Here is a 21126-nt window from a genome sequence, read left to right on the forward strand (position 1 = left end):
TCGCATCCAGCCGCATGAATTTCTTTTTCTTCATCAAACAGATGCGCACGACCCATGGTATCAAATTCAATCACATACTTCCTCTCCATCTTTTTATTTATGCCAAGAATTTTATTTAAGTCAATTTTTTAACATGTTAAAAGTTAAAAAATCAATTTTGCTGCTTTTTACGTATACGATTTTTACGTATACGAAAGTATACGATTTTCAAGCTTTTCAGAATTTAAAAATTCAATCTTGATTCCATTATCCACCTTTCCATCTCGACGCTCTAAATATCTCCATCCACGTCCAGTTCCTGCCATCGCTTTGTAAAGAGACTTGTATTCAGTCACCTCACCCGTTTCAATGTTGGTTATTCTCACAGTGATGGGTTTTTTCTTAACTAAACTAAGCCATTCCCATTTTGGATCAACAGGTTTTTTTTCTTTTGGAGGAGGCTTTACTTTTTTTTCTTTTGCTCTTTCCAAAATCTCATCTTTACTGATCAAATTATTTTCAACCGCAAGCATCATCAACGTTATTAAATCATCTGCTGTTTTACTAACGCCGTTTTCATTCAACAAATTTTTCAAATACGATGTTGTATATCTCATTTTATTATACCAAGATTTTTTTTTTTAAGTCAATTCAATTTTTCCTGAAAAGACATCTTAATAAACAGCAGTCATGTTGGTTCCGTCTGAAACAAATTTAAGCAGTTTGTCAGAGATCACCACTGCAAAAATAACGGTATTTGCAATAGTTGAAGTTCGAAATTTAAGGTTTACCACTAATTCAGCTGTTTCCGACGCCACTCTTTCTTTTTGCTTGCTGATATCCACAAAGAACAACGGATATAATTTTATATATTCAAGCAAGCTTAACCCAGATTGACAAACAAGTTCATTTGTGCCGTAATATTTTTCATCAAAAGAGAACGCATCTGAATAAGCCATGACCACTCTCTTTTCTCCAAAATTCAAGTCGTAATTGTAATTTGGATACTTTATTCCATTAACAGTCACGTAAAAATTGCTAACATCACAATGGTCGAATAGTGATGGATTAACTGTTTGACTGGAATTTCTGTTTGTCTGAAGTCCGAACAAGATAAATCTTGGAATGCTTTTGTCAGTAACTCTTCCAAGCGACCAGGTAAATTCTGTTTGACCGGCTGGAATAAGCTGTCTTTCACATTTGTTTGATTTATAAGCCACTTGAATGGGAATTTTTTGAGCTATTAAATTCATGAAATCAGTCTTTTTCGAAATATCTAATTCAACGCGAGGCATATAAAGTCTGAATTTTTTAAGGTTGATCATTTCTGCACTAACACTTTCCGCTCTATAAATTGCATCATCGCATTCTTTCTTTGTAAAGGTGATGGTATGTCTAAACCCATAAACAACTTTGTCATAGGTTTCGCAAAATCCAAAAATGTGTTTCAACGGAATTTTAAACGAAAAAGCTCCAACGGATATAGTGTCTGCAAACAAGTGGTCTCGTCTAACATTGAATCCTGAATTTCCAACAAGATTTGACGTATCCATATACCACATCTGTTTTAATCCATCAGCAAACTGAAATCCATAAGGATATTTCATCAATCCAAGTATGGTGGTGGCTGGACCTGGATACATCACTCTTTCCACTTGCTCTCCCGACAAGTCATAAGTCACATCATTAAACAAATACATCAAAGCGTTGTTCACCAGTGCAATGTTGTCTTTAGCATCATAAAAGGTTCCATCGCTCTTTTTCAACACTCCTTCAATAAGAATGTAAGCCTCTGATGGTACTGTTTGAATCGATTGGCAGTCAATCTCAAAAGTAATCGTGCCTGAAGAATTTAAATCGAGATTGGTTGGAAGATACTCAAAAAAATCAACTTTTTCAATACCAATATCATACTCTGGGTTCTCAGTAACTCTTAATCGCTCAGTACTTATCATTTTTTTATATAATAAAAAAATTATTTAATTCATTTAAATGTCTCTCATTGCAAGTCATCGCAACAGAATGCTATCTTCATACTATTTTCATGCCCTGTCCCATTTTCACCAGGTCTTGGATTCGAATCGCGTTCTTTTTAGACATTTTCTTAATTTGAATAGATGAACCAGTCTTTAATTTTTCAATGGTCTTTTTACCTTTATCAATAGCTACATCTTTAGCAGCGGAAATGGCTGAAAGGGCTAACTCTGTCCCAGCAGATTTTGCAGCTGTAATCGCTTCTTGTCCAATTTTACTTGTTGCAGCATTTTTAAGCAAATTCACTGTTGCTTTTGACACACTTGACGCAGCTGCTCTTTTTATGAAATTTTTAATCATGTCTACAATACCACCTCCACCAACAACGTTCTTTTTCACATATCTTCTTTTGTTCACAATGAGCATTTTTTAAATAAAACACTTTTTTTAAATAATTTTATCAATAGTGCTCATTAACGATTTATATTCCTCTTTATTAATCTCCCCCTGTCTCAACAGCTCATCGCAAATAGCAACAGCCACATTTCTTGACTCTTTATTCCCAGCATGCCATGCAGCAATACTCAATTCAAGCTTTTCCACCAACGCATTAGGATCTCCTGGAAGAATAATGACACCACTACCTTTTTTACCTTTTTCAATACGCATCATTTTTTCCCAAATAGGAGCAATAAGTTGCTGATACTTTGGTCTTCTTGATGATTTCGGTTTATGCGGTTGCAAATCAGATCTTATAGCATCACTGTCCATTAAAATTTTTTCATAATTTTGCAAATCTTCATCGGTATAGCTCTTTGGTATTGTTAATTCAGTCATCAGTTCCCAAAGACCTTTTGTTCCATTATACTTTTCTTCACCGACAATGATATCATTTCCATCTATTTCAACCTCCATTTTTCCAATGTACATTTTATCTCCAACTTTGTTCACTTCGAAAGGTCTTTTCTTTTTTTGATCGACTGACAGGCTTTTAATCATCTTTTCATTGCTTTCAATCAGAGGCTTGTAAAGCTTTCTCAAATCAGTCTGAAGATTAGCATCTGAAATGTTGCCGTTTCTTCTGTCATTAATTTCTTTCACAATTTCATCCCTTTTATTCAGGTCTTGTATTTTAAAGAAAAACATCTTTTTAAAATACGTGGAAAAAAAACATAAATTGGTTTTTACGACTACGTTGATCCTTTCTTAAACATGTTATTGAACGTTTGAATCGCGTCTTCTCGTCCTTTTTGGATCAAGTTTTCTTTAGTAACTTCATCTATTCCGTTTTTGGCTTTGACTCGTATTTCCTCCATCAAGGATTTAAATTTTTGAAGCTCACCAAGAATCAATTGAAACTCTGAATCGTTTATTTTTCCATCCATCAACGCTTTGGAAATGTGCTCGCTAATCGTATTCAATTTCGACTCTGCCAACACTTTGATCTTTTCATGCTTCTCCGCTTTTAATGCTAGTTTTTTGTTGACTTGTCCTCCTACAATGGATAAAAAACCCATTCCAATAGCCACACCTTCACATGCAATCGCCGCAGGACTAGCAATAATGGTTGACAAAAGCCCAATTCCAGTCGCACCTAAAGCAATGCATAAGGCTTGCATCACATTGTCCACATTCGAAATGATTCTAAACACGCGATGGTACTTTTTGCTCATATGTACTCTCTTTGCTTTTTCACTCTCTATCTCTTTCTGAATTTCGCTTATTTTCTGAAGACGGTAAACATGCCCTCCTTCTTCTATAGGAGCTGATGGAAGAACTGGATAAAGTTTTTCATTCAATATTTCCATTTTTATTAAGAAAAAAACTATTTTAAATCAATGTAGTTAATCTTACAAAGTTTTTCTCCTTTTTTAACAATCACGTCCTGTTTGCTGTTACTATTCACGTCCATAATAACATCATCTACAGACTCTGAAATAATAACTTCGTTTTTTCTATAATTCAATTGATCAGTAATTTTATTCATTAATGTTATCACTGCAACACCTTTCTCCAAATTCAGCCCAATGGATAAAGCTATCATTGTATGTGAGAGAGCAGCAAATTTAATGTCTTTCTGAGCAAAAATCTCATATTGTTCGTTAACGTTGAAATAAGGTGGATGATCTAACGTTTTCGTAGACACAATAATGTTGTTCGGTCTTCTTTCCTCCAACTCTCTAACCCTCTCTTCCAAAATTTTTAATTGCAAATCCAAACTATGAACTTCTGCTGATGTAACATTTCTAAAAAACTTGTGAGGAGCATGCATTTTACATATTAAAAATAAATTTTTAGATCATTTTTGCAAACTTAACAATTCAATATTATCTACCCATGAATTAAACGAGTCTGGATATCCCAACCATTTGACTAACGACTTGCTCTTGGTTTTGCGAATGACTTTTTCAATTCTGAATATGTCTTGATGCGTCTTTTGCATCTCCTGCTCGTAAAAGGTGCCTTGAATTTCTTCACCGTTAGCGTCAGAGATTTTATACGTGGGTGGATTCGTATTCTGAACTTTTGACACTGTAAAAACCTCCTCTGTCCATCTCGGTGTATACCCCTTTTCAAAATGAGACTTCTTTTTTACGATCCTCACTTGATCGCCTATGGAAAATTTTGGTTTTGCTGGTAATGTTTGATCCTTTCCATACATATTCCACCATACCCTACCTTTATTCTTTTCATCGCTAGCTTCAACTGGTGTCATTTTGATAGAAGAGTGCTTTGTGTTGTTGTAATTTTTCACCATCTCATCTAATACGTCAATATATTTATTGGTATTGTTGGCTGAAAAATATTTAAACATTCTCTCTTTCATCGTTCTGTTCCATCGCTCGACAACAGAACTTTTTTCCTCGTTTTCAGTGCAGTATAATTGCACACCCAACGCTCTCACGTGCTTGTTGTAAAACTCTTTTCCTTTATCTACCCACAATTTGACGCATTTTCTTTCACCAAAAATCTTTTTCAAAGCTTCAGCCACTTCAAGACCCGTTTTGCTTTTTAACGGAACGATCCATCCATACTTTGAAAACACGTCAATCACCATGAGCAAATATTTTACGCCCTTGTTGAATTTTGAAAACGATTGCATGTCCACCAAATCTGCGGCCCATATTTCATCAATGTCGTTTACAATCACCCTTCTTCTTTTAAAATGATGAATCACCGGTTTATGAAGCTCCTCTGCAAGCTGATCCGTCCATTTCAAATCACTCACACCCAATCCGAATTTAGCTTTGGCTTTGATGATTGGTTCGATGATTTTTCGCTCGCTTATTTCTCTCTGAGTGGGATTTTGTATAGAATCCATTTCTTCAAGCATCATTTGATCTGCTAAATTTCTGTTTTTCTTGTCGTTAAAATACTTGTAAGCTAAATCGTGGTGATATGCTGCATTGTCTACTCTATCCACCGGTTTGCTCCACTCTTGATACATGTCTGTGGAAGTGAGTCTTTTATCTAAATTGGTTCCAGGCCCTGCAAAGTTCATACCTGGAACGTGCATTTCTCCTGGAAACTTTGCCCATGGAAGTTTTATTTTGTTAGAGAGCTTGTTGATCGATTCCACCAAGTCTCCTCCATTGACCGCATGCGAAGATGATCCTTTGGGCGTATGAGAAGAAACAAACTTGCATTTTGTTATCCCACAAGAGTTGCAAGTCCCTTTCAACATAGGTCTGTTGTTTTTTGTGATCTCGTTTTTCAAGTGAATGGTTTCAGTCTCTCTTCTACACTTAACGCAGTACATTTTAACATATATAAAAACTTTTTAAATATAAAAAATGGAAGTGATGAAATTGTCGTGTAAAATTGGGAAAACCAAAAGAAACAACAGCAAGCTTTTACCGAGAAGCATTCGAGGAATCATCGTTGGAAAGTCTGGATATGGAAAAACAACGTTGCTGCTCAATCTACTTCTCAGACCGGGATGGCTAGATTACAACCGATTGTATGTCTTTGGAAAATCCCTTTTTCAACCTGAATACAAAATACTCAAAAGATCCTTCGAAAATAAACTTCCTAAAAAGGATATTGTTGATTTGTTAACGGATGATGTACAAGACGAAATGGAAAAATTGAATTTAAACCCTGAAGATGTTATTAACAACCTTTCAAAAAAATATTCCAACAATGATGATAACAGCGGACGATGTGCCTGAACCTGAATCCTTAGACTCGACCAAAAACAATTTGATGATCTTTGACGATTTGCAATTAACCAATCAAAACAAATGCGAAAAATATTACATCCGAGGAAGACACTCTAACGTCGACTGCTTTTACCTCGCTCAAAACTATTTCGAGATTCCAAGACATACCATCAGAGAAAATGCTAACTTTATTTGTCTCTTTAAACAAGACCAAAAAAGTGTTAATCACATTTATCAAGACCACGTTTCGTGCGATATGAAAATAGAAGATTTTAAAGCCTTTTGCAATCATTGCTGGAATGAACCTCACGGATTTGCCGTTATTGATCTCTCTTCTAAAAAGAACGAGGGAAAGTACCGAAGCGGGTTTGACAATTTTTTATTTTTCTAAAACAATTTAAAAAATAATTCTTATTTAAAAAAATGACAGGTATAATAATCGATGTAGATGGAAAATCAAGTGTTATCACCACTGATTTTTTGGATAAAATCGTTTTTGACGAAGGAAAAAGTTATGAAATGGCTTTTCTCGGTCTTGAGACATACAACAGCATTCCAAATGTAAGCAGTAAAAACAATTCTTTCAAATACAGCATGAACAATGGAGCTCATTGGGAAAACATTATCATTCCATCAGGAAGCTATGACATTAAAGACATCAATGAGTATTTGCAAAAGTCTATTTTAAACACAATAAAAACAGCTCAACGTGGAAGTTATATTATTGCAAATAAAATTAATTACTCTCCAAATAACCTTCAAATTGGAATCAATCTTAATACTTTAAAATCAACCATTAAACTTGGTTTGAATTATTTGATTGACTTTAACGTGGAGAATAGCATCTCTTCAGTTTTAGGATTTACTAAAAGAAAATTAAATTCCAATTCCGAATACGAGTCGGATCATATCGTTAGAATTTCAAGCATTAACACCATCAGAATCGTTAACAACGTTATCGGATCATCCTATATTAATGGAACCCAACTCAATTGCATCTACTCCTTTTATCCAAATGTTAGTCCAGGCTATAAAATCATCGAGAGACCAATGCATTTGATTTATCTTCCTGTTAAACTGTTTGAAATTTCAACAATGGTTACTCGCATCATTGATCAGAATGGAGATTTGGTTGATTTTCGTGGAGAGGATATTACAATACGATATCATATTCGAGAAGTGAAATAAATAATTTTTAATACATAAAAAATGAGCAATTATCAAAATATCAAAATTAATATCTCGCAGAGCCAATCTGATAAAATTAAAAAAGCCATTCAAGACAAAACCGATACTAACATTAAGCTTTCTCATCAAGACTTGAACGGTAAACATGTTCTTGCTATCACTAATTCGCAACTGAACAAAATTAGAAAAACGTATGAAGCTGGTAAAGGAGTCACACTCAAACTGAGCAAAAAACAATTATCATACAACTCGAAAATAGAAGGAGGTTTCATCGGAGCTCTTTTACCGTTATTAGGTATGATAGGCAGCACTCTTGCAACAAGAGTAGTCCCTGCTCTAGCCACTGGATTGTTAGCAGGTGTAGGATCTTCTGCTGGCTCTGCTATGGTTGATAAAATTGCTGGGCGAGGTCTTTTTTACATGAGCAAAAATGGAAATGGAATGAAGATAAAAACTTTAGGTGGAGAAGGATTGTTTATCACCCCATGGACTAAAAATGTTCACGGTGATGGACTCTTCATTAAAACTGGAAAAGGTTATCAATCTGTTGGAGCTGGTTTATTACTCGGACCTAACTCACCCTTTAATAGCATACCCTTTTTAGGTGCTATTCTATGAAAATCGCTTGTTAAAAAAATTCGGATAAACTTTTTAAGAAATTAAAAAAATGATCGACTTTCAATGGATTGACGTAGAAGGAATTGTTTTACCCAATGAGGCTTTAACTAACTTTCAATTGATAAAGGCTGCTAAACAGTTAAAATTGAAAAACTTTAGAGGTGTTTTTGTGAGGGATGATTTACCAAAAAAGACAAGAAAAAAAGAATGTGGAATTGTCAACACAGGAGATTCAAGCACTGGTGGGTTTCATTGGGTGTGCTGGTATAAAGACGTTGACAAAAAATACAGCTTCGACTCTTATGCTCAACCTCCTCTTGTTGAATTGACTAAATACTTGAAAAGCCCAGTCTTTTACAACAGCGAGAGAGTTCAATTTGGTGATACGTCTTATTGTGGTCATTTGTGTCTTTATGTTTTAAAAAAATTGAATGAAGGTCTTGACTTTCAAGAAGTTATCAATACCTTGTGGTGAAATTTTTAAAGAATAAAGTTTTTTAAAAATAACAAACCATGAACGTTATACGATCACATCTTCACGATGTCTACACCGAAGAAATCAACAAAGTCGCACTCAGCGCTAACGACGACAAAAGACACATCTTACAAGACGGCATTCACACGCTAGCCATCGGACACTACAAACTAAAACCTTGTTTTACATTTATGGATTATGATAAAGTCTTTGCTCTGGAATAGCTTACGAAAAAAAAAAGAAACATTTTTATCCTAATCACTATCACACACACAATCTAATTACACTTTTATACAAAAATGGAAATATCAATGACTCACACAATCTAATTACACTTTTACATTTAATTACACAACGACATCTACTATTCCTTAAATATAGGAAAAGTATCAATGGCTCAGAATCCGCTTTTCATAGTAGTTATGTGTTTTAAATGGAATGAATTTTTTTAAAAAAATTCTGGGTCTGAAGACTTGCGTGACAAAGTTGTCATAAGAAAAATATGCATTGTTTGAAAAGGTAGTTCGGCCATACTGGCTTTTTCCTTGACATATCAAAAGTTACATAGCTCTTATTGAAAGGAAGATATGCTGAAAATTTCATACAAAACCTTGAAGTTGTTCTCCTTATAGCGGCCGACATCATGATATTTGAAATACTTGTTCAAATTCAACATTTTTCACAATTGTGAAAATCGATGTTAAAGTTTGAATTTGTTTGCTGTATAGTTAAAATAAAATTCTGAGAATTAAATTCTTTTCACAGGTATAACAATGTTCACTTGTTCATTTTTAAATAAATGAAACTTACATAAATAACGCCAACTCCCATATTTTCACATCCTCTTTTGGAGATCCTCTTTCAGAGAACAAAATAACTTTAGTTTTTAGTAAATAGAAAAATGTTTTTTGTTATCTTATATCTTAAATATATAAACAAATTAAAAAAACTATTCAGGTAACCATTTCATTTTTCAACAACAACATGTAAGAAATTGTGGACATTTTTTTAAATTGGTAAATACCTTTACGACACTTCTATTTGACACCTGTTCGCCCCGGCCTTGAACAAGACAAACACGCTTTGCAAAATGTTTACTGATCTTCATTTGATTTATGCTTTGCAAAATGTTTACTGATCTTCATTTGATTTATGCTTTGCAAAATGAAATATCAACAGCAGGCATGTGAACAAGACAAACACATGTATGAACATGTATGAGTAAGTGAAAACGCATGTATGAACATGTGTGAATAAGTAGGAATGATATTATTGGTTTTTTCAATAGAAATAAGAAACACGTAAGCAAGCTGCTATTGATATATTGTTTTGTAATAGCTTGGCAATAATACTTGATGATGCTGATTGTTTGACAGGCTTGTTTATACGAGCTTGTGAATAATTACCTGCAAAAGAGATGTTAAAAAACAAGTGGTATGGAAGCCATCTCGAAAAACCAGATTTTTAACTCTTGTAATAAGGCACTAACTTACAACTTGACAACCCAGCAACAACTGAAATATTTTTCACATCTATTATTTGCATATGGTAAATAGAGAATCATTTTTTACAGTTCTAATGGCTCTTTCTTACCCAAGTGGACTAAATATAATACTAATATTCAATGTTGAAAAATAAGGATTTAGGAGGATTTACAAACTCTCTATTGTGCATTAGATACATAGAACCTATAATAAAAAAATTTTCATCAGCAGCTGTACAAATCGTTTTTCTCAAGATTTTTGGTAGTTTTTGAATAGAAATGTTTTTTAACGTCATCATCTAAGGTTCAGAAGTTATCAAATATTATTTGACGCTCAATCTCATATATCTTGGTAGAGCATTTGAACTTACAGTTTCAACAATTTTTTAGTGTTGCAAATTTTTATAAACTTTACCCAATTGACGTTGTATTTTTCTTACATTTCATTTCCAAATACTTGTATCAGTTTTATGTTTCCTAGATGCTTTACTATGGAGTGACTTTCGAGAATGCGTAATACTAAACGACTCTAAAGATATAAATATTAACTTAAAATAGTCCATTACCTTCTTTACTTTAATATTCAGGATGCATAAACAAAAGGCTATTTATAAAATTTAACCAAAATCAACAGACTCTGCTTTTCCAAATTTATATTCAATTAAATGTTCGACGAAAAACCATCACGACAGATGATTTAATACATTGCAATCTTTAAATTAAGTCAAGAAATAACCTTCATTTTGATTTAGAACGGGTTCCATTTCTTGATCAATATTTTCAGTTTCAATTTTGAAAACAACAAAATCAAAATTATTCCGTACAACTCTGTAAATAGTTAATATGATTGGCTAATCGGAGATGGAATTAAATAATATTTTCAACTTTGCTTATTGAGGAGATAGACCAATGCAATATGGCATGCAACACTATGTTAAAAGTTTCATACATTTTCATTATAATTAAAATAGAACAACATAATGCCAAAATATTAAAGTATCAACTTTTTCAAAAATTGAAGATAAAACAAGATATCTTGTTTTATCTTCAATTTTTGAAAAAGTTGATGCTTTACTATTGCGACGTTAGAGTTATGTAACTCTAACGTCGCAATATTGAAAAATTTAACGTCGCAATATTGAAAAATTTCAAACTTAAAAAATTCACAAAAAGTGAAAAAAAAAGTTAACAAATATAAAAAATATTACATATTAGATTTTAATCGAAATTAAAAGCCTCCGATTTCGTGTGTTCTACCTTCTTTTTCAAAGATTTTGTTACTTTTTTTAGTTTTTAAAATTTTGACGACGCAATTTGTTAAGTGAGTTTACTTAATAGAAAAACGACATTTAAAATGTGGATTTTGTTACTGTATAAAATAGCCTGGTATCATGTTCAGATTTTCATAAATTAGTATTCATAATATCTACCCAATGTTAAAATTCTTTCATCGAGATAAATTTTGTTTTCATTGTACGATCCAAAATTTTTCCACTGAAGGACTCGTTGACATTTCATAGTATTTTGCCGTGAAGAGATTTTCGAAGCTCATCTACTTTAGTGAGCTCCTTAAATTATGATCTGAGTATGTATGGGTTAGGATAAGTATCCTTAATAATACTATAGCTTTTGTTATCTCCATCACCCAAAGGTACTTTAATTTGTTTTTTTAACTAAGCGTTAGATAATATGAGGAGTTTTCCACTAACCATAGTTAGTAGGATCTCTTTTGAGGAAAGTTCTGATTTAAGGAACACTCCTTGCATTCTCAACTCATCACCTCATTGGTGGAGTGTTGCAAACATGTCATTCAATGAGCAAACATACCATTGATTGTTGCAAACTTACCATTCAATAAGGAAAATCCTCTACGTTGCAACATTCTGTCATATGATATATCGATATTCAAAATCTCATCATTTCGACATTTTTGTATTAAATCAGCTACAACATCAGTCCTGTGCAACTCTCTCTTACATTATTTATTTTCAAAACAAGTTTATTTTAGTATTTTGGCATGATCGGCTTGGTATGTTCATGAGCGCTGTAAATCTTTGAATTCTAGAATTTTCTATTCCACTGTATAAATTTTCTGTGTGTTTACATCAAAGCTTAGATTTTTATTAACAAATTTAGAAGAGTAAAAATTATTTTGATATTTACACTTTAAACAAAAAATTGAAAGTTTCGCAGTAATCGAGAAAAATAACAAGTAAGTCCTCTCTTTTCGCTTTTCTTTTCGATTATTGCTAAAGTCGTTTGAAAACAAGTGGGGCAGCTCAAAACGCTTACAACATCAGACAATATAGAAAAGCCAATTATTTAATAATCTGTCCCATCTTTGTTTTTAGTAATTGAACTGAAAAGATCTTCAACATTGTGAAAAGAAGAGCGCGACATATAGAGGTCGGTTTGATTATTTACAGAATATTTGATGTTAACACTATATAGTAATATTTACAATACTTACGATTTCACTGCCACGTAGCACCTTTTCATTTCTTCATATAGCAAAAAAAGAAATTTTTTTTACTCTAACGAGAAGCCAAAAAAGCTTTTTACTTTTGAATTTGACATTTGGATTTTTTTTTTTTTGCTCACAAGTCATTTACTTGAAGGTGTAAACTTTCTCTGTGAAAACAAAATTTTCATTACTTTAAAAAAATTTAAAACTTTGATACTAAGAAAATTTTTTTTGCATAACCACTATGATCCCTCCCGAACTTTAAAATATATAAAACAGATTTAAAAAATACAACTGATTTTTTCGAAAACTTTAAAAGTCTATATTCCTTAAGTACAATTCACTCAAAGAAATCAAATCAGTCACGCGACAATGTAACCAAGTTTCATGGTTCATTTATAGATGAAAACATGAACTGAAAAAACAAAAAGGGCAAGCATGCTTTATTTTTAAATAAAAACAACTAAATCAAATTTAGTCAAAAAAAATTTCTAAGAAAAGGAAATGGTTGCTTCACAAAAGATAAAAGAATTTTAAGGTATTCTTGTAAAAGATCACTGATAATCTTGTAAAGGTTCGCATGAAAATTTTTTTACATAATTGTGGGTATCAAAATATACATACAAATAAACATGCAAAATATCTTCATGTTTTTCATAATTATTTTGGAAAATTACTTTTAGCTTTTCTATTTTGTTCTTAGTAAATTTCTTAATTCGATTTCAGTTATTAACATTTTTAAACGTATCACGTGGTTTGAGTTAATCCTGCTATAGATTCTTTAGTTGAAGAAAAATAAACTGTGTTTTTACTTTTTCAGCACGTAACAACGTCTTATATTACCCTTAAGTATCTCCAAATATATATAAACATAAGTTTTAAAAATTACTAAGAATTGCGTCAAGGCTCTTTAAAACCCATAATTCCCTTAATCAATTAGGGAGATATAGGTGTGTTCAACTTGCAGAAAATACAAGTTATTAAAAAATATTGCTCAAAGTTGTGTCAAGAGTGTGATAGATTTATGCAGAAGGTTTTTAGCATACAGAAGTTGGTATTAAATAACACCCAACTTGCCTCATTAACACAAGTGAAGCCTTGATAGCATGGGTTATATATGTACTCATTTTTTTAGATCGAATTTTCTGAAGTTTATTAAAAAAAAAAAAAAAGTGATTATTATTACGAATAATGCTTAGAACGCTCCTTATAATAGTACTGTAAAAAAATGTAAATAAATACGAATAACTGAAATATTTCAAATATATTTAAAAAATGATAATTTAATACAACTCATATATACAATATGTTTTTGTTTTTTTTTTAATTTGATTTTCGTTTGTCCATATCATTTTTATAGCTATCTACATTAATCATACATATATATATATATATATATATATATATATATATATATATATATATATATATATATATATATATAAATACATACATACATACATACATACATACATACATACATACATACATACATACATACATACATACATACATACATACATACATACATACATACATACATACATACATACATACATACATACATACACACATACATACATACACACACACATATATATGAATTAGTTTCTTAAATGACCATGGTGGTACCATGTCATAAATGTAACCACTATGTTATAAAGTATCTTCAAGCAAATAAACAAGCTTGTCAGAACACACGGCAACTGTTGGGTGAAGCCCCATGCGATTATTATCAATTGAATACACAGCACCAGAAAGATTAGTTAGCTTTGAGATAGTCTAAAAATAAATTCACTTAAAATATGTAATAAAAAAAAAAAAAACCTTACAATAGAAATAATATAGTTATCTTATAATTTTTATCTGATAATTACTTATAATAATTTATCTTATTATTTACACAAACAACAATTTAAAAACCTTCATACTAAGCATCAGCGTTTTTATTTTTCTGTTAAAATAACAAATAACAAAGTACAAACTTCTAAATCAGTCATTTGAAGTAAATTGAATTTAAATTTAGTCCTACAAATTTGAAAGATAGAGAAAAAAAGTTGCCCTTACCTCACATACATTATAATTTTCTTTCAACCCTTTAACACATTACACAGAATTGCTATTCGATTAAATCCGTCAAATTTATTTTTCAAAAATAACAAACTTTGTATGAATATAAACTTGCCGTACAAAAACTCTCGCTGTTTTACACGCATATAGAGTTCTATTTTAATAAACTTCTGAAAATTCGATCTATTTTAAAAGACATAAAAATTTGCACTTTATTCATTAATAACGGAAAAACAAAACACCGATGCTAACTAATCAAGATAATTTTATTTTAAACAACAATCTTACCAATCAAAATCAAGTGGGTTAAGAGAAAAATACTTTTGAGGTACCTCAAAGGATGCAAAATCTGTATACTGCATCATATTGATATGACTTCCACCACTTAAAATTGTTTCAGAATTTTTCCACTGAGCACAATAAAGCTGAAAAAAAACAACATTTTTTTAAAGTGCACATTTTGAATATTTGAGTTTTATAAGTATTGGGGTAGCCAAGATGTTCTTGGCAAGTTTTCAAAAATTTTATCCCAAAGTATTTTGGAATTTTCTGACCTAATTACAACTTGCTAAAGTTCATTATAAATGAAAAAAAATACCATGTCACTAAATTTTATTCTGTAAAGGAAAATATAACTGGATTAAACCATGTCATGTAAATTTGAAATGTGCTGTGAATAAGTGAAAAATTTGTAAGGATGGGTGCTGTGAAAATCAACCTATGTTCTATGTATTTATTTCTCTGCTTTTGTAATGCCTAGAGTGTTTTTCATAACATCTATTAGAGATTTTTATGCTTTCAATCTCAGTCATTAATTTTGGAAAATTAGTTAGGTTTTTTTAATTATTTGTGATCCAAAAACATCAGTTTTTATGTTACCAAAACATAGACAAGGAAATGCAGTGCATATGCACTTGAAACAGTCACCTTCCACATTAAATGCTTTGACAAATTTCTTTATCAAACTTAATTTGATAAGAAAAGAAGGAAAGTTGATTTTCCCCCACATTATTAGTGGTTGGTTTAAAAGATTCCTTTTTTCAACAATCAGCTTTGTTCTGACAGACTAATTTTTCTGCTCTCAATGCTTAATCTTATAAGTTATCCCTTACCCACAGGAAACACAGTCAAATTATGTATATCTTCCTTATTGAGCAAGTAAAAGTTTTTTAGTTAAAATTAACTCATTTTACAATTCTAAGACATCAACATTCTTACATTAGAATAGTATTATTTGTATTAGATTATTTGCAAATTATTGTAATTTTACAATAATTTGATAATAATCTAATACAAATAATACTATTCTAATGTAAGAATGTTGATGTCTTAGAATTGTAAAAAAAAAATATAAATTTGATGCGATTGCACAACAATTTACATCACTGTTTGGTGTCCCACGACATGTTATTATAATATGTTCTTTTTAAAAAATATTTAAGAAGCATTATTAAATAGGTATGATTAATTGAAAGTAAATATTGGTAATGCTCACCATTGACTGATTAAATTTAGGAGGTGTATCTTTCATTAACTTTCCTGTTCCAAAATCAAATACTTGCAAATTTTTAAATTTTCTCCATGAAGCAGCTACCATCTTTAAAGTACTAGGTTCAATATCTATTGCTTCACCACAAATATGAGGGCCAGAAATCTTTTTGATAGAATATTTATCAGAAAGTCGAGTGTCCCACCACTAGAATACCAGAAGGCAAATACAACTTATGTAAAGCATGTATAAAAATTTTACTTAAAACTTAACACTTAATATTAAAACACAGGAAAACATTAAATTTTTTGAAAAAATGAATGAAACAATGAAGAAGAATTCAGAGGATATAATTCAGAGGATAGTTTTGGATGGTAAAAAGAGAATTCTTTTCAGAAATTAAATTAACATAAGATATAGCTTAATGTTAAATGTTAGAGATATATTACTATATAGTATAGATATAAAAGCTGACTTGCACAGTATCATCCCAACCACCAGAAACAAATACATGATCATCTTTTGGATGATACTGTACAGAAAACACACGCATCATGTGGCCATCCATAATATCTGAGTTGGTACTGTAACAAACAGAATAAAAAGTCTAGAGTTAAACATTTAAAGAAGCATTTAAAACATTTAAAAAATTAAAAACTATTAACAAAGATTAAAGATAAGTTAAGTTTCTTTTACCAATTAAAACCTTTTTAAACCTAACTTTGAAAAAGAAAAATATCTTTTGAGTTTTTGTAAAAAATCTGCAAACCTTGGTTGCATCCTTAACAACTTTTGACTTGTAACTTCATCATAAACATTTATTACACCATTACTACCAGCTGCAATTGCCTTATTACCAGAAGCATTATATGCACAAACGAGAAGTTGCTGGTCATCTGTATATTTATGTAAACACTTGCCTGTTGTAACATGCCATACTTTACACTCACCTGATGCATCTGGAATTAACACCAAATTTACTCAAACTTAAAAAAACCTTAATGATAACATAAATTTATCCAATAATCCAGAAACAGAATTGTATAGGTATTTATGTTTGAATAACAGAGTTGCATATATCTGTTTGAATAACAGAGTTGCATATACCTGTTTAAATAACAGAATTGCATATATCTGTTTGAATAACAGAATTGCATATATCTGTTTGAGTAACAGAATTGCATATATCTGTTTGAAAAATAGAATTGCAGAACTATATCTAGCTGTTTTTATGTAAAATTCTATCACTAAACAACAAACTTAAAAATACTGCACACATAAAATGCTGTTATACAAAAAAAAAGTATAATATAAAAAGAAATCAGGCCACAGCTATATTCTAAGAATGCAAAGATAAAAACTTGGGTCTTGATTATGAAATTAAGGACTTTATTATTGGAACAAACTTCTGTAGCTTTTTATTGAAAGCTTTTTGTATATGATTATAGATGTCATTAAAAGCTGTTTCAAGATCATTGAACAACAAAAAGATAAATTTTTTCTTTTAGCATGATATACTCTCAACTTTAGTTTAAATATTTTAATTTTTGGAAAATTAACTTTAATTTTAACTGCATAATTTCATTACATAAAAACTATAGAATCGTAAGTTTCCATATAAATCCTAAAAATATTTTATTTAACCGATTAAAAATACTTCTTTTATAGTCAACCTTTAATCATTTAATTTTTACGTTTACTTTATTGATTTAAGTAAACGAACAAATTTTTTTACAAAAAGTTTTATATTCTAAATTAAGTTCAATGGAGAACATTTCAGATAAAAGTTAAATAAAGCAAATTAGATGTGAGAACTCACATCTAATTTGTTTAATTTTTTGAAGTTTTCTTTTAACTGCTTCCAAGTAAAACCTTGTAAATCAATTTTTATTTATTTTCCAATAAATTAATATTATGGTTGACATAACATTATGATCCAAAATCTTTCAACTGAATTATCATCACCATCATCACCATTATACTTTGATAAATATAATGGTGATGATGATTCACAAAATGAATCATTTTTTAAAGCAGATGCTATTTTTTTGTTGTCCTCCTTGAATGGTATTTTTTGATGCTCGAGAACTTTTAATTGTGATAAAAATATGTTACCAAAAAACACTATAATTTGTAATCAAAAAAATGCTTAGAAAATTTTTAACATAGTTCAAATCATTTAATTCTTTTTCATTTACTGTAATTTACATTAGTTATTTCTTTACTTTATTTTAATTGAAGACTTTTTAACTTTTTTAAACTGATTAGTATTTTAATTCAAACTTGTTTTAAATCAACTTCAACTCCATTGATTTTATTGTTTATTTAATGACTAAAGTATAACTTAATTATATATATAGCTAACCTTGGTATGGGATTTAGCCCCATAGCTCACTTAGTCCCATAGTTCATAGTTCAGTAACCATTTATTTTACTTATAACCATCTTAAATACAAGCATATTAAAGACAAAAGTACCATATTTTTTATTTAAAAGATTTTCATATTCTACATCATTAGATCAACAAGAATAAATCAATGGAGATTATAAATACATTTGATGTCCTATTAAGCTTAAAAGAGAATACATTTGATTAAGATGGATTTTTGGCTAGCCGCTACTATAACACTTTAAATCAAAATACACTATAAATCATTATGTTGAAAATGGATTATAATATTTAACGAATATTAATTATTCTCCTTTCAATTTAATAGGACACAAAATGTTAAAACCATTTCCATCAAAAACAATATCCCAGGAGGCAAAATACTGCTGTTTTTCTACTAATAAAAAAAAATTACTTAAAAGAACAAAGTTTTGCTTTAAATTATATGACAGGTGTATTTTAATTTCTCAAGGCAATACAACCCCCTCTATCCAGAGAGAGATTCAATATTTTTTTTCAGATTGAAAATATAAAAGAGTAGTAAAAATTTATAATAGTTAGAAATTCCAAAGCTGTTTTTTCAAGAGACCCTTTGAATTGTTTTTAAAAACTGGTTCAAGAAAAAATATAATTAATGCACACCACAATGAAAAAGCAAATAATAAAAAATAGTAAGACACAACATAGAAAAATCAAATCATATATATATATATATATACATATATATATATATATATATATATATATATATATATATATAAAATTTTACAATTGCTTTTTAATCATTTAGGAATAAATTCATGTCAGTTTATGAAAAAAATCCTGAGGATCTCATTTTAATCACACACACACACACACACACACACACACACACACACACACACACACACACACACACACACACACACACACACACACACATATACATATAACTGAATATGCTTACATGTAGCCATAAGAACATATCCATATGCTTGAACACTATTTTCTGGTTTCCATTTTAAACATGTAACTGGGAGAGAAGTAGAAGACTCTTGTAAATTGTATACCCAACTGTTATTCTCAACAGAATAAATCTATACATGTAGAACATATAAAAATACATATACATCAAGTCAAAAATAAAACCTCTTAATTATCTTTTGTTACAACTACAAATATAATCAAAGTATTTGTTGAGTAAATAACTTTGCTAAAACAAATAAAACTAAATAGCATGACAGATATGAAATAAACAAAAAAAAGTTTATAGAACTAAAAAATACCTTAATTAAACCATTTGAGAGTCCTACTGCAAGTAAATGACCTTGTTGGTTGAATGCACAACACATACACTCAGATTCAAAAGACCTGCATAGTCAAGTAAATTATCTATTAAAATAACAACACTTTTTGAAAAATAAAATGTCTTTTGCTGTCTATTTTGATGTTCATATAAAATATTGTATGAACAATAACATAATATTATATAATATAGTATTAAAAATATTCTTCTTAATGAACATTGAAAATTTAGTCTGGTTTCTTACAATGTTTCAACAACCTTCAATTTTCCTTCTATGGAAACCTTCTTTTTGCTTACTGGAAAAGCTGGTTTTTCATCTGAAACAGGGTTCATTTTATTGTGAACTACTCTGTAAGTATTATATTTATATATATATATATATATATATATATATATATATATATATATATAGAGAGAGAGAGAGAGAGAGAGAGAGAGAGAGAGAGAGAGAGAGAGAGAGAGAGAGAGAGGGAGAGAGAGAGAGGGAGAGAGAGAGAGAGAGGGAGAGAGAGAGAGAGAGAGAGAGAGAGAGAGAGAGAGAGAGAGAGAGAGAGAGGGAGAGAAAAAGAGAGGGAGAGAATTTTTGTAATGCGTTGTAATTCCTAGAGCTACTTAGAATATGATATATAAATGAGTAAGAAAGCTCTTACATAAATAACATTTACACACTTTCTAATATGAGCTTGCTCTCAAAGAATGTTTCAAAAATATTTAGCTTTTCTTTACATTATAATTTTTTTAATTAACATGATAGCTAAAAATGTTATATCGGGTTATTTAAAAATTTGTATAGTTTATAAATTGTTTTAAACCATTAGTCAATAGTTTCGGAAAATCAATTTTCGTGATTTTTTTGTAACTAAGTAGTCGCGTGAGTAATATGTTTAAAAAAAAACGTCCGCGAATTTCAAAACGAGGCTTAAGTTGTACCTTACAGTAAACAAACCAAATGGTATTAAGGTGAGTTTCCACTCATCCGTTTTAGCTACGGGAAAGGGAAAGGGATGGGAAAATTAATCATGTGAGCATGCGCAATGATTAATTTTCAAACTTAAATAACAAATTACGTATGCTCACGTGATTAATTTTCCTATCCCTTTCCCTTTCCCGTAGCTAAAACGGATGAGTGGAAACTCACCTTTAAATCAATGGTTAAAGGAAATCTTCTGAAAAACAGTACGTTGCCTGTAATTGCTTCAACTGAAGCTATAGTATCAAATGTGGAAAAAGAATTCTTTCTTTTTCCAAAGTATAAGTATTAGGTGTCTCTATTGTGCAATTTGATAAGGCAGAAAAAAAGTTTAGATATTTTTAATGTATGCTCAACATCTCTTTCTGCTACTCACATGTCAAGCCTAAGGACATTTTAAGAGTTCCAAGTGGCACCAGATAGTCTTTAGTAAAAGATGCCACATTATACATCACTGGAATAACTTTAAAGCTGACGAAAAAGAAAGGAAATAGCCAGCTTTCAGACAATCCCCAAACAAAGAAATAAAGGTATTTGAGTTAGTTGTTCTTAACAATACATGTTACTTAAATATTGAAT

The 21126-nt window shown here is 30.4% G+C and overlaps 1 protein-coding gene across 2 annotated transcripts; it reads right to left on the reverse strand.

Annotated features, from left to right (window-relative positions):
- Window positions 1–13805: 13805 nt before the first annotated feature.
- LOC145184978 (uncharacterized) lies at window positions 13806–19975 on the reverse strand. Of its 2 annotated transcripts, none has more exons than XM_090093499.1 (8): window positions 19822–19975; window positions 19558–19642; window positions 19239–19368; window positions 16673–16862; window positions 16379–16487; window positions 15910–16110; window positions 14747–14839; window positions 13806–14126 (listed from the first exon to the last, which is right to left on the reverse strand). In XM_090093499.1, the coding sequence occupies exons 1-8, from the start codon at window positions 19908–19910 to the stop codon at window positions 14001–14003; spliced, it is 1023 nt and encodes a 340-aa protein (XP_089949625.1). In that variant the 5' UTR covers window positions 19911–19975; the 3' UTR covers window positions 13806–14000. The 2 variants fall into 2 exon arrangements, with proteins under 2 accessions (XP_089949625.1, XP_089949626.1); XM_090093500.1 differs by having other exon boundaries at window positions 13993–14126; window positions 14703–14839.
- Between the last annotated feature and the right edge of the window lie 1151 nt (window positions 19976–21126).

Source organism: Hydra viridissima, unplaced genomic scaffold (genome assembly GCF_058129835.1).
Source record: "Hydra viridissima isolate aposymbiotic clone 2 unplaced genomic scaffold, HvirCarnegie_v1 scaffold_7, whole genome shotgun sequence".
In the NCBI taxonomy this organism is placed as follows: domain Eukaryota; kingdom Metazoa; phylum Cnidaria; class Hydrozoa; order Anthoathecata; family Hydridae; genus Hydra; species Hydra viridissima.

Excerpts from the sequence above, each read along its gene's own strand:
- LOC145184978 (XM_090093499.1), bottom strand. The coding sequence starts at position 19,910 with ATGAACCCTGTTTCAGATGAAAAACCAGCTTTTCCAGTAAGCAAAAAG. Across the intron at positions 19,643-19,821 it reads TTGAAGGTTGTTGAAACATT|GTCTTTTGAATCTGAGTGTA; the intron begins GTAAGAAACCAG and ends TTGACTATGCAG. Across the intron at positions 16,111-16,378 it reads GTTGGGATGATACTGTGCAA|TGGTGGGACACTCGACTTTC; the intron begins GTCAGCTTTTAT and ends CTGGTATTCTAG.